The sequence below is a fragment of the Schistocerca gregaria genome, chromosome 8, assembly GCF_023897955.1.
Source record: "Schistocerca gregaria isolate iqSchGreg1 chromosome 8, iqSchGreg1.2, whole genome shotgun sequence".
In the NCBI taxonomy this organism is placed as follows: Eukaryota; Metazoa; Arthropoda; class Insecta; order Orthoptera; family Acrididae; genus Schistocerca; species Schistocerca gregaria.
Genome location: NC_064927.1, coordinates 312,083,403 through 312,098,914, shown reverse-complemented (window position 1 = coordinate 312,098,914; position 15,512 = coordinate 312,083,403). Strand labels below are relative to the sequence as shown.

Here is a 15,512-nt window from a genome sequence, read left to right as displayed (position 1 = left end):
TTCTTTTTATTTTTTTTTCTGTAAACATGCTAATGAGCATGTCTGTGGAGAAGTTAAGATGGATAGAGGAGTGGATGGCAGAGCCAGAGAGAAGGAAACAGACAGAGAGAGGGGAAGAGTGGGAGATGTATAGATGTATGAGGCAGGCAGAAGATTTGGAGGTGTGGTGGCCAGGTTAAAAATGAAGATGGGGAGGTGGAGATGGAAAGTGAGAAGGGGAAGAGGATATGCTCAAAGGGTGGGGCAGGAAGATATGGTCAGAGAGAGGGAGTGGAGAAAATGGAAAAAGGGAGGCGCAGGAGGAAGAGATAGATAGATGTGGGTATATGAGGTGGACAGGTAGAGGTAGTAAAAGGAGATAGACAGCGACAGGGGGCAGAAGGAGGAAATGGGCGAAGAGGAGGGAAAGGAGGAGATGAACAGACAAGGGTGGAAGGAGGAGATGGGCACAGATGGTTGTTAGGAGGATGTTGATAGAGAGGGCTAGGTGAGGAGGTGACAGACAGAGGGGGAGGGGGAGGAGGTGATATGTGCAATCTGTGTGTCAAACATGACTAGTGGGAATACTACTGGAAGAAGAGGACAGACAGAGACAGACATGGAAAGAGAGAGAGAGAGAGAGAGAGAGAGAGAGAGAGAAACAGCAGACATGATGTGCAGGTAGTATCAATATGCCTTGCAGGGGCTATGTTCGCTGGTTAGTGTAGCTGAGCACAGAGTCAGCAGGAGGAGATGAATAATGAGAGAGGGGAAGGATGAAGTCGGCAGAGAAATGGATAGGAACAGATGGAGAGACAGGGTGAAGAGAGGATGGCCAGAGAGGGGTAGGAGGAGGATGCATAGTGAGAGTAGGGAGAAGGAGACAGATAGGGAGATGCAAGCAGAAGGAGATGAATATGGAGAGGTGGGGGACATGGATACAGAGAGGAGGAAAGGCAGAGATCGATTGGGACAGTGGGCAAGAGAAGATGGCAAGTTGAAACAGGAGGAATTGAACAGAGAGAGGGGCGAGAAGGGTTCACCAGAAAGATAGGTGGAGGAGTAGATGTACAGAGAGAAAGGAGGAGGAGGAGATGGACAGAGAGAGGGGGGAGGAGATGGACAGATAGATAAGGGGTAGAAGAGACAGAGACAAGGTGAGAGGAGAATATGAACAGAGAAATGAGAGAGGGGGCAATTGGCCTGAGAGAGTGGGGAGGAGGAAATGTGCAGATGGAGTGGAGATGAAGAGATGAACAGAGAGAGGGGAAGGTGGGATGGTCAGAGATAGGGGGAGCAGAATGTGGAAAGAGAGGGATGAGAACAAGGTGGTAATAGTGAGAAGGAGGATGAGATGGACACAGACAGGGGGACAGAGAGATATACAGACAGGGAATAAGAGGAGATGGACAAGCAGGCGGTACATACATTAAATGGACCACGGATACATATTCCACGGTGACAGGACACCCCAATGTTCGATATCACATAAGGGAAATCCTTCCACTTCGAACAGTTTTCAACTGTGAAACACTACCGACCACAAAATCAAAACAATGGCCACCAACATAGCACAATTTTCTCATTACGTCATTTCAAATCAAGTTCACACCATTTCATTAACAATTACAGATTCAAACAAATAAACACTCCACATCCCCTGCACCTAGAGATGGGGAAGACAGTGGTGTTCATAGTGAGAGGGGAAGGGGATATGTGCAATGTATGTGTTGAACGCATACATGGGCAAAATTGTGGGGGTGCATAAGAAAGTAAACAGATTAAGTGTTTCTTACCTGATGTGAGTATCATTGCCAAAGGGGCCTGGAAGTTAAAAATAAAACATTGTTAGAACAAGAATGTAGTATGTATACAATTCAATTATTTCATGCATAGAGTTTAAGCATACCAATCATTATCACTATTATTTGAAAGAAAAATTGCCATAATTAGATGAAACTGAATATCATTCATGCTTCTTTAAAAATTGCCATAATTAGATGAAACTCAGTATTGTTAATGCTTCCTTAAGTAGAAATCTCTCTATTCTGTATTTCTTGTTGACTTTCACTTCAACCCATGAAAACAATTTAATACCAAATACATATGTCTGCATATTTACTCCCCACAAATCTATTTTATTATTACCCGCTCCCAGCCTTACTGTGGCTCAGTGTGATTAAATGGAAAAGAAAAAAAGAGAAAGCACATATTTCTAACATGTATGGGAATTGGATATACATCCGAATCTCCTTCTCTCCTATGTCCGTGTCCATCTCCTCCTCCCCCTCTCTCTGTCAATCTTCTCCTCCTGCCTCTCTCTTCATTGTCTTTTGCCTCACCTCCCCCCATCTCTGTCCATCACCTCCTCTCCCTTTCTCTGTTCATTTTCTCCTCCCCCTCTCCATCTGCTTCTCCCCCCTCTCTCTCCATCGTCTCCTCCCCCCTTTCTGCGTCCATCTTTCCCGTGCCCCTCTCCTTCCAGCCCCTCTCTATCCATCTCATCACCCTGCTTCCTATGTACATTTGCTCTCACCCCTAGGTCCATTTCCTATTCTCCCCCTCTCTTTGAGCCGTGTTAATTATTATTTATAATAAACCAATTACAATAATTTTGCTTTTTGCTAACAATGTTGAGAGAGAGAGAGAGAGAGAGAGAGAGAGAGAGAGAGAGAGAGAGAGCCTACATGTGTTCATACATGTATTACAGAAATGTGCAAAAATTGAAGTAAATAGGTCAAGAACTTTTTGAAATTTTTGGTAATAATGTTTCCCCTTTATATATTTAACACATATCTATATATTACAGATATTAAAAGTATATAGCCTATATCCATCTGAATGTTCATCAGAGTACTGTATAAAAATCTGAAGCAATAAATCAGTCAGGAACTTTTAGAGACTTTTGGCAACAACATTTCCCCTCTATATGTACTATATGGCACTTCAGTTAATACATAAAAATAAGCACATATTCACATGCAATGCAATGTCATAATTTGAACACAACTGGTGACATTTCAGAGATGAAAGATTTTGAATGAATTACCATTTATGATTTTATTTACATAGAAATAAATGTTCATTTGTACAAAATATTAAAAATCCAAATGTTTTTCACTGATTCCTTTGAAAGTTTGACACAACAATGCATTTGAATAAACATGTTTTTGTATACTATTGGAGGCAGAGGGAGGGAGAGGGAGAGGGAGAGAGAGATAGAGAGATAGAGAGAGAGAGAGAGAGAGAGAGAGAGAGAGAGAGAGAGAGAGAGATAACACACACGCGCACCACAGAGTGATTCACCTAAAATTTGCACTGCAAATAGTGTGACATAGAAAGTGTTATTGCTGTGCAGTTTTTACTGAATAGATTGGTAGTCAGAGGCTCATATTGTTAGTCAATAAATGGATTATAATAATACTTACAAAGGAGGATCTTTGACTAGCAATGAACATAAACACAGTGTCTGTCTGCTGTTGCAGAAATCTTCCAAATACTGGTTTAAAACAACTGTTACATTTCATGAACTTGATTGTGTTATAGTCTAATGCACTAAAGTCACTGTCATCTAATTCATTTTAGCACAGACCATACAGCTCCTGTGTAATTGAGTCAAATAGGGCAGCTCCATTGGTATGGCGAGCTCCTTTAAATGATCACAGCGCGGCACTTCAGTGAGTTGTCAAAACCGAAGCTGTGAACATGCATGGAAATGGGGGCACTATTGAAGCTTCCACAACTGAATCATCTCAACAAACGCCAGCTGCTCCAGCAAAACAGCAATTTCTATGTTTACCAACTACATGACCTCACCAGAAAAAGCTGTCATCATCAACCATGTTCCCAATACAATAATAGATGACTGTAAAATTGGTAAGAGACAATTTATGGCATCAATATTTAGCATTGCTTTCACATATGTAGAGCCAACTTTTGTATTTTTACAAGAACTGTAGAAAATGTAGATAGATTAAGAGTCTGATTTGTGTGTTTAAAGAGATAATGACACCAGTAATGCATTTTAAAAAAGCCAATACACAAGTTGTCTTTTCTAATGTATTTCCATTTATTAGTAATGCTGTAATAGTTAACAAAATGTCTAAATGGGGATGTGTACTTGGGCATGTAAGAGATATTCCAACCAGGGTTCAGGGATACTCTCAAACAAAATCATTTTTTCACACTGCTCATAAATATTAGATGATTTAAGCAAAGTAGCATCCACTGTACACATCGCCTATGAAGGAAATCATTTCAATGAGTATATTACCATGGATGACAATGTCATCATTGCAAAGGTGTTGGTTATATCAAGAAAGATTTCTCACAGTTACTGTCTATTCCAAATGGTGAAAGCGAATTTCCTGCTCTTGCACACAACGCTGCTACACAAAAGTCTGTACCATTGGTAGAAGAACCAGCTCCAAAAATTCCTCAGCATCCCTAACAGTCTGGAAAAGAGCAACATACATCTGATTCTTCTACTGCAGTACTAGAAATATCACCATCGGTATGAGAAGTAGTTCTGATACTTTCAACAGTTTAGTCATCAGTTAGAAAAATATTTCTTCCAATGAACACCAGATTAAAAATCTGTCAAGAGAAACTGTCAATGTCCTTCCTATGGAAACTAATGAATTATCTGAATTTAGCGCGACTGATGAATCTAATACTAAAGCTCACATAGCATCAGGTGCAACAGCTACTACTGAAACACTACCTGCATCTGGTGCACCACAACAAAACGACGACATGATAGATGCAGAATCCAAATGTGATTCATCAGTATCCTCAAAGAAGAAACGAACCCTGGCAGAAAATATCCATAAAGATTACCTCATGTCTTCAAAAGAATTCAAAGCCTGTATGAAAGCAACAAGAAATCAGAAAATAATACTTCTGATTCCAAAGCAGTACACTACAATTTTTGTACCTTTGCAACAATTAATTGATAAACAACTTGCAAAAACCAAAGAATGTCGTCAGCTACAGTGATTCTTAAGTGCGAGTAAAAGAGATACAGCCACTAAACCAAATATGTGTTTGTTACCTCAGTGTTTGATCAAGAACAATGCAGCAGCATGGATACATCCGAAATAAATAGTACACGATGCAAACAGAACATTGATTATCATTAATGGTAAAACCAAATTCAAGTCAAACAACTTGGTCTCTACAAAAGCAAATCAAGTGAATACAAATAAACCTACAATGCTCCAGAGCTGCAACAGCTAACCTAATGCAGCTTATTGTGCACTATCAGACTGACATTGCTTTCATACAACAAACATATTGTTATCAACAAAATGCAGATGGAATCACTAGAAGCTGCAAGATATTTATTGCAGGTGACAAGGAAAAGGGCAGCAGTACTGACAGCCAACAAAGATATTTATCCTGTAATGATTAGCCACTTATTCATCAAAGATGCAGTATTTGCAGAAATAGTAAAAGAAAATTGTGATTTTTCATATCTTGCACGTACTTAGATATCACAAAACCCATCAAATATGACGTGAGAAAAATGATATGATGATCTACAATAAAGGAGTTGGTTTAGTAATTGCTATGGATAGCAGTGCAAGATCTAGCATGTGGCATCAGACAGTAACAAACTCCGGAGGAAAGGATATTTTTGGCTTCCACTGATCTATACATAGTGAATGAGGGGAATCACAGACCAACTTTTGAAAATGGTAACAGAAAGAGCAATAATGATTTAACTATGGCCACCTCTTATCTACTGCCAATGCAAAGCCTATGGATTTGTGCTGACGAAGGGAATGTTCCAACCATAATATTATTACTTTTAGATTGGAATGTGTCCAATGGCATATGCTGAGAGCATAATACAAACTAACAAATTTATTGTTATACGGATGTAACCAGAACTGCCATCTATATGCTAAAATACTTTGTGCCTGAGGATGATCAAATTCAAGACACAGAATACCATAAACTAATATGATTCCAAATGCTATGACCCGGCAGAATGGTAGATGATGTAGTTTTCACACAGACAGAAATACTGTAGAGTAATTAATAATGAACGTGCCTGAAAACAAGACTCCTGGTAAAATGGTGTTATTAGTAAGATCCTTTATCAACTGTATAGCATTTTTCCCCAACTATCTTACTGCTTTATATAGCAGTTGCCTAAAGAATGTCTGCTTTCCAAGATCATGGAAAAGAGCTAAAATAGTAACCACTCTCAAAGCTGGCAAAGAAAACTGCATGGAAGTGTCCAAATTTCGTCCCAGCAGTCTTCTGCATATGGAAGGAAAAGTATTAGAAAAGCTGTTAATTAACAGAATTATGTACCTTGTCTTCTCTAAGCATCACCTAGGCAATCAGTATGGACTTACTCCAATGAAAGGGACAGTTGATGCACTGTCAGTTCTTATGAACTTCATACAGGATAGCATATCACAAGGACAGTATATGGGGTGAGTCATTAACTATTGCCATCTAGAATAACTCTGACAGTATGATAGGAGCTGAAACGTTTGTGGGCCAAAAGTTGCATGGGACAATGGGGGCCATTATAAGACGTTGGTTTTCTGTTGCTAGGTGGGGTCACTTCAGAGATATGAAGGTCAACTTTGTTTTTTTAAATGAGATACTATAGTTTGGTACTTATTTTCTGATAGCGGCAATTGAGATGAGTCCAGTGATGTGTAACAGTAAGGTCTTTGAAGGTCAATGAATGTCACAAAGGTGGCATGAACGTGCATTTACAGAAGGTGTTCGAAGTATTGACCATAGGTATCAATGCAGTGCTGCAATCTTCTTATCATGGGTTGAGTGGTATTCCTTATCACATCAGCTCTTATCGAAGCACATTCTACGACAATTCTCTCTCGCATATGTTCAGGTGTAGTTGGAATGTCTGTATAAACAATATCTTTTATGAATCCCACAAGAAAAAATCCAGAGGTGCCAAGTCTGGCCAAGTCCCCTCCACGTCCAATCCAATGATTTGGGAATTGTCTCTGCAACTCATTTCTAGCCATCAGTAAAAAATGTGCTGGACACCCATCATGTTGACACCATGTTCTGTTCCTAAAGGTATTTCTTCCAATAACAGACATAATGTTTCTTGCAGGAATGTGATGTACTTCCTACCATTAAGATTTCTGTCCTCCAGAATCCCACACCATACATTCACTGACCATGGTTTTTGGCGTGCAGCTTGCCACGGTCACCGTGGATTTTCAATTGCCCAATAATGCATGTTATGCAAATTAACATTCCCATTGTTCATGAATGTAGCCTCATCAGTAAATAAAATCAAATTAATAAATGTGTCATCCCTCTGAACCTCAAGTTGAGCCCATCGGCAGAATTCAATGCGGAACAACAATCTGTACCAGTTAATTCTTGGTGGCGACTGATATGGTATGGATGATATGTATGGCGATGCAGAACATGAACAACACTGCTCTGGCTCATGCCAGATTCCCTTGTGAGTTGACACAAACTAACACAATGATCTCGAACCACAGTGGCAAGAGTACCAATTTCCATTTCCTCATTGGTAACTTTCCTTTGCTGGATAGGTTTCCAATGTGTTAAAGATCCAGGTGTTTCTATTTATCATACACTTATTTAAATGAACAACATATAGAGTGAGTATGTTGAGGATATATTTCAGTGCATAAATCTCTAATTGTCACTGAATTTCTTTGGCATTCTCCATAAATGAGTAGCATATCAACTTGTTCTTCAAAGGAATACATCACTCACATTCGCTTGATTAAATGATACTCGTCTTACCATTCCTATTAGTGTTGTATGTTGTATTGTGGAACCATCGAATGGTGTTTACATGTCAATGGGATGTTAGTAGGATATGCCATGTTCGACGAATATTTACTATTTGCACGATATACAAGATAGAGCTGTCAGGGCATGTGCTTCGTTAAATGCTAAAGTGACGAGGATTACCACTCAATCCATAATAAGAAGACTGCAGCACTGCATTGACACCATTTGTCATCACTTTGGACACCTTCTCTAAGTGGGTGTTGATGCCATCTTTTTTACTTTTGCTGACCTTCAAAGACCTTACTGTTACACATCATTGGATTTGTCTCGATAGCCATTATTAGAAAATAAGTACCAAACTATAGCATCCCATTTAAAAAAAACGAAGCTGACCTTCATATCTTTGATGCAACCCCACACAGCAACAAAAAACTAACTTCATATTATGGCCCCCATTTTCCCATGCAACATTTGTCCCGCAAACTTTTCAGCTACTATCGTACTTTCAGAGTTATTCTAGGTGGCAATAGTTAGCGAATCACCCTGTATAATAATGGTCAGTCTTGATGCTCAGGGAGCTTTTGACACAGCTTGGTGGCCCAGCATCCTTAAAGTGCTACTAGACTCGGAATGTCCTAGAACTTATATAACCTAGTAAAAAATTATTTCAGTGATAGAATAGCAGTGCTGGTAACAGCATCAAACTGGAAAAGAAGGTGATAAAAGGATGCCCACAGGTATCTTGCCATGGCCCAGGTTTCTGTAATATACAGTTTAATTCTCTGCTTAATTTGGATTACACAGCAAACATAAAAATTATAGCATTTTCAGACTGTGTTCATCAAAGCAGATACTGTCATTATTGCTGAGCAGCTCTGCAATAGAGAAATGGAAAAAATCACAGCTTGGGCCCAAAAACAAAATCCATTTTAATGAGCAAAAATCGAAAGTAATGCTAATAACAAGGGGAAGACATACAGACAAAGCAACAGTTAGTATCGTTCTAACCAGTAATATTTTGCAACAAGTAGAATGATTAAAATACTTGGGTATAATTATTGATTCTAAATTTCTGTTTAACTGATATAAACAACACATGACTAAAAAATGCATGAAACTTATTCATTCTTTATCTAAATCAGCAAGGCTCAACTGGGGACTTGGTTCAGGAGCAATGAAAATTATTCACAAAGGCATATTGGTACATGCAGCTCCTGCTTGGATGGACACACTAAAAGGAAAATATAGCTGCATGAAAATTCATAGAATGCAGTGCTTGATCAACATAAAGACTACCAAGGCTTGCATAACCATGTCTACTGAAGCGTTGTGCATTCTGACAGGTCTTAAACTGATAATTATTAAACTGCAGGCAATAGCTGAAGAAAGGCAAAGGTCCCGAGTTCGAGTCTCAGTCCGGCACACAGTTTTAATCTGCCAGGAAGTTTCATATCAGCGCACACTCCACTGCAGAGTGAAAATCTCATTCTGGAATAGCTGAAGAATATAAAATTACAAAAATTGAACCCTCCACCCATTCTATAGACACTGCATTAGATTACGAACAGTGGCTCCATCCAGCAAGGACAGTACCTTTAGAAGAAAATTACAAACTCAAGGAGATTTATACTGATGGGTGTCATTCAGAGAACTTAACAGGATCAGGAGTGGTAATAATGATTGATGGGACACCTGCCTATCAGTTAAAGTACACACTAAAGAATGGGTCCGCCATTAACTGAGCAGTACAATTACCAATCTTGCAAGCCTTAGAGTAACTAGTGAACTTAGGGGAAAAACATGTTAAAATGTCATCTGTAATACGCACAGGCAGTAGAATTAAGCTGGCATCATTAAAAAATTCTCAGCACAATCTACCCTGCAACAACCACACCAGCTTTTCAGATTTTTTCTGACCACCCTGCATGAGAATCCTGTGGCACATAACAAATGCAGTGAAAGCTGGTGTCCTAACAACTAGCTACCCACACTAGGAAAACCCACCAAGAAATGCTACAAGTCCATCTGACAACAGGGTCATTCACACATACAATCACAGATTTCTCTACAAATGATGTGATCCAACATCCCCTCCCCTTTTCCCCCTGAAAGGTGTGTTCCAAATACTAGGATGTTAATAGGTAGGTCGTGAAAGAATTTAGTGTGAAAATATGGCTGTTGTTAGAGCTTCAAACCCAAACAATGATATAAGGTGTGAAAGATTATCTTAAGTTCCCGAACACTGAACAAAAGCATGCCTCAGAGATCTCTCTGCACAACATGTCAAGTCCTTTCACCTCAACATTCATGCACCACAATAATGTGCTGTAGCTCATGTTGGCATAAAGTTGTGGAAAGTGTCTCATTCAGAGCTCATCAAATTGATCTGTGTGTACATCATAACAATACCTGAAATCTGTTTTCATCTTTTTCTGTTAATTCTTTACATTTTCACATAACAAAATACAGGAATTTAAATTACACATTACATGATGTGCAGCTGAAAGCTTTCTTTGCAGAGTATTCTGAAAACACACCCCTTACACACACATCACACAAATTTCAGTCATAAAATTAGAGATTATATAGCATCCCAAAAGTATTCTGTCAATTATTTTTATTACACAGCATAAAATCATTCAAATAGAATGCATCAGTGTTAAATTCTATACAGAGCTATACTTTAAGTGAAAAGCAGAACAAAACTGTGAATATAAATACTTTTTGTGCAATTATCAAAACAAAACAATACAAAGCTATTTCATCAGGAAACACGCCAATGGAAAGTTCAAGCAGAATGTAAATAATTTACAAGTAAGTTTAACAACTCACCACCTTTACTGTTTGATGAGTTGTTGTTAAATTTACTATTAAATCATTTACATGTTTTAAGCAACATTTAGTGCCCTACTTAAAGGGGAAAATGTCCTGTGGGCAGACTGAGGCATAGATGAGAGGACAATGTGAAGGCTGATTTGAGGAGCCTAGATATTGAAGGTGAATGGAAGGGAATAGCCCAAGACAGGGACAGATGGCGAAAATACATTGCTGCGGCAATGGACTCTCGAGTCCAGTATGACCAATGAGTGTGTAAGCAACATTTAACTGAACTAGATGAAGCTCTTGTGATAAATTTATGGTTGCTGGTGTTCAGTTTTCACATCATGCTGGACAAAACAATGAAAAAATCTAAGTTGGAAATTGTTCTTATGCAGCCTGCCATCTGCTTAGGTTGTATAGTTTATTGAAAAAGTTCAAAGTTCAGATGTTCAGGCAACTGATACAATTATTTATACTGTATGAACGTGGTATGTGAAGTTACAGAAATAATACTTAGGTAGTTTGATTTTTTTTTAATTGAGGGAAACACCTTAAGGAAAATTCTCTTTGCATTATAAGTAGCAGATACAGTAGAACAGCATGTCTGCTGGATTGAAATTTTTACAGTAGACCCAATGAAAAGCAAATGTCTTGTTTTGGAAAGTCATGTTAATCACATGTATACAATGGCGACTTGTGTGAGACTGTGATTTTGTTCACTGTAGAAAAAAGTCATGAGGTAGGACAAGAAACAAATGGAGAGGTATTCTATAAAGGAGGTTGGTGTACAGGATGATTGGCAGCAGAGAACAGGAAACAGAACATACTGGAAGAGTTGCCTTGTGTTCAGGCTCCTGGACCTGATCATAATGGATGAATAATGATGATGACAATTATAATAGGGTTAAGTTGGGTAACTTTGGAACATAAAATCTGACAAGCAGTGGCTCTGTGATCACTTTACACTCATGGTATATGACAGAATAGTGTTCTGTGCTCCTCAAGATTGTCAGTGCTAATATTAAAATACAGTGTTGCCATGGTTATTTTAATTTACATAGTGACACATTTTTGATGCCCAATGACGGTAATTTGCTCAAATCAGACAAAAATTTAATCATGAGTTATTGCTACTCAGAACTTAAAAATATACCACAAAGTAAGGTAGTACACTGGTAAAGAACTGGGACTAATATATAGGAAAATTGGGTTTCAAATCACAATGTGCCAATCCAAATTTACTCACATCAAATGGCATTTTGGTTCATTTGAAAAGTGCCCTGCTGATTTCCTGTTCCATTCTCATCCAATATATGTCTGTACTCTGTCTCTAACTACCTCATCATTAACAGCATAATAAACCCTTTTGAATATTTAAGATATTCTAAATGTGCATAAAACAAGAGAGCTCTGTCATAGGAAGCACTTGTAGACTATACAAGAATAGACATACCTGTCCTTCATAACTGGCCCAGTTGATTTCGGGAAAATCATGAGAATAATATCTGGAGAAATTCACTGCATTTGCAACATGAGCAGCTGTATGTATAGCTGAAAAAAAGAAGAAATTCAACATAAGTATTTTATCTTGCAATGACTTTTTGCTTTTAACTACATAAGTACTATAGATATAAGGGGCAATTAAAAAGTTTCCATTATAAGATCATATAGTCCAGAATCAATATGCCTATCAGGCAAAATCACCATGAGCACTGAGGCAATCATCCCTTTGATGCCCTAGGTTGAAGACTGGTTACCTGTTTGGTAAAAAACCATGTGCTGCTGCATAAGGATTCCATAACAACAGCACATCCTTGTTTGACACAAATTGTTGACCCTTCAAGACCACTTTTAAGTATCCAAAGGCACGATAATCACATGGGGAGAGATAAGGAGTATAGGGGAGGTGGGATGGTGCTCAAGTGTCTTCCACTTGAGTCGGTGCAACTTCTATGTTACGACTTTTGTGATATTGCATCGAGCATTATTATGAAGCTACCGCATGGAACTTGGCACACCATTCCACAACGGAGGTTTCTGACAGACGTGCTGCCCATACACATTCTTTTCTTCTCTGATGGATGTCTAATAGCATCTGTCTTATAGGATCCAAGGAAAGAATAACAGTACATTGGTCCTGTTAAACACGTTAGGCAATAACATCGCCTTAGTGCATGTAGCTGCATTTACTGCACATATGTTGGAAAGACACAAACGCCACACTAGCCTCTTGCCTACATATCAGTGTTTATATACCCACATCAGAGTTGTACTACATTGCATTTATGATGCAGCAACACCCACAAATAGAAACTTTTTGACTATTCAATACATATCAGCTGAATGGTAATGATATTTGAAGAAGAATTGAAACATTTTAATAGTAGCTATTTTGAATTATATATAGATACTCAACACTTCCATTTTTTAAGAATGTAGTAATAATTTTTAGTTGTGTGTAACCAGTTTGTATCCAAAAATAGTAGTTATATCTCACTGCACACTAACAAAAAGAATGTTTGCTTCTGGTTGCCAATTTTATTTGACACACTACTGAACTGTTGGCTGCAAATTTAGTTACAGATGCAAGCAATTTCATCACATTAATTAAAGATAGAGAAAATAATTTGCTTGTATTTAAATAAAAAGAGAAATAACAGATTATCGGAACTGCAAGATTCGATGTCCAAATATTCCTTCTTACAGAGTGAAAGTGATGAAACTAGACAGATACACCATATTTAAATGAACATAGGCCACATGTGAAAATAGACTACTCATAAACTTTTGACGTGAGATTATAGTAAAAAGTAAATCTTGAATATAGGCCACACTACTAAACTGACTTACAGTTGCGAAGCATTACTACCACATACATGATCCAGACACAAAAGTATGTTTGCAACCCTACATGACAACTGAACAGTGCAGAGCAAGAGTATTGTGTTTGTGCTTAGGACCTATATGAAAATGAATATTAGAGAAATTGGTGGGATATATTTCCCTGAAAATTAATATATAGAATGTGGGCCAGCAGTGTGGGCATTGTTAGTTAACCATGAGATCCAGAGGCATCACGAGCTTGCATACATACTACAATCTCAAAATCGACAATGGTGTGCTTTAGGTCCTTGTGGTTCTCAACACCTAAATCTATCTTCCATTCCTCCCTTCTTCAACTACCTGATGACAAAGGATGACTCATCAACAACAGAGCAGGTTTTATGTAATGGGAGGTCTGGTGACATAACTTATTCAAAAGACACTGTAAGAAAATTGAAAAATAAGGATGGGAGAAAAGTTGATCATTTGATTTGTGAGTAGAAGAGATGGGAAGAGATGTATTAGTTACACAGCAAAATTTAAACTTCACACTATCAGCTATGCAAAGGAACTCAAAAAGTGGGAAACAATGAAGATTTCATGATGATGAAAAAAAATTGTCATTGGCATGCAAGTGAAGAGAACTTTTGAATAATTCAAAAAGTTTATGTTCATTTTGATGACAAAATTGCAAATATCCAGATGTGGAAAAAGACTAACTTATTTTTGCAGTTTGAAACACATAATGTGGATATGCCATTCCACTGAAACGATTAAACTTCTTTTTGTTTTCTTCCAATTTCTTGGCTTTTGGATGTGCCCATTCAGCCATCTCAATATTGGAATGTCAATTATGATGATACAAACACAAGGGCAACACAACACCCAGTCTCTGAACAGAGAAAATCTCCAACCTAAGAATTGACCCAAGCCTCCTTCACTTAGCTATTTGTCATGCTGACTGCAGTTACTGAGACAGACAATGATTCAAATTGAAAGCTGCAAAATAGCATGTGAAAGAACTATTTCACCAATGGAATTTAAGTTTCATATGGGCAGGTTCAGCAATTTGTTCAATTAAATGATTTATCTGTTCATCGCAGAACTACAATTGTGCAAAAACTGCCTCAAGCTTATGAAAACAGTTTGATATGTTTTCAGTGTTATGTGATCCAACTTCAACACAAAAATTTTTATTTACCTTCCCAAGTAGAGAATGGAGACCAAATGTCATTCTATTTTGATATGCCAAATAACACTACAGTAAATAACACAGAGGGACATAGTGTGCAAATACATACATGTGGTGCTGTAAAGCTGCAGTGCACAGTGATTGAGCATTAAGGCTGATGGGTGAAAATTGCCACTGCCTGTGGTTTTTAATCATAAAACTCTCCCCAAAGAAAAAAACCTGTGAGCTGATATTGGAAGAGCTTGTTCTGACAGAGGGAGCAGAGGAACTGGTCCTAGATCAGATTTCAGCAGTGTGAAGTAAGCAGCCAGAAGATCTTCTTCAGTCAAAATCAATGCCTCTACCGAGTAGTTTTCTTGGATACAATGATGAAAAAGTGAAAGAAAAACTGAAAGAAGGAAACTCTAACATAGTTATTATTCCTGGTGCCATGATAAGTGTGTCACAGCCTTTGGATGTGTGTATCACTCATCCATTCAAAGGTAGTGTAAGACAATTTGACAGTAAATACATAATGAACAAAGCAATTTTGGTGCCAGGGGGCCATTTGCAAAGTGTGTGAGTAAGAATGTGCCACGAAAAGTTAAAAAAATGGAGTTTCTAAGGATCTTAATGGGACTGAAGATATCCTTCTTTATGATATAGAACCTTAGCAGCATTCTGGGTCATCTAGTAAGGGGGAAGAATCAGATGCCGGTGATGCAGAGATGGTGGGAAGTGGCTGTACTTGATTTTGGTACAAACAAAACAGTTTTGTGAAATAAAGTTGCTTTTCTTTCTTAGGAACAGGTACTGTATTCTTGAACATGGTGTAAGTTTTTCTGCTATTTTATTCTTAAGTCTTTGATAGGTAGATAAAGTAATTGCAGTAACATGTACTAGTATTAATTTCAACCCACAAGAGTTGCTACATGTAATTTTGAAACTG

At 38.1% G+C, this 15,512-nt stretch overlaps 1 protein-coding gene across 1 annotated transcript in view; it reads right to left on the bottom strand.

Annotated features, from left to right (window-relative positions):
• Nucleotides 1-15,512, bottom strand: part of LOC126284667 (NADPH oxidase 4-like) — a 189,389-nt gene that overhangs the window by 91,756 nt on the left and 82,121 nt on the right. Inside the window, exons 4-5 of the mRNA XM_049983771.1 lie at nucleotides 12,023-12,120; nucleotides 1,776-1,803 (exon numbers count right to left, since the gene is read on the bottom strand). Of these exons, the coding sequence (XP_049839728.1) occupies nucleotides 1,776-1,803; nucleotides 12,023-12,120 (126 nt within the window). The remainder of the gene's footprint in view (nucleotides 1-1,775; nucleotides 1,804-12,022; nucleotides 12,121-15,512) is intronic.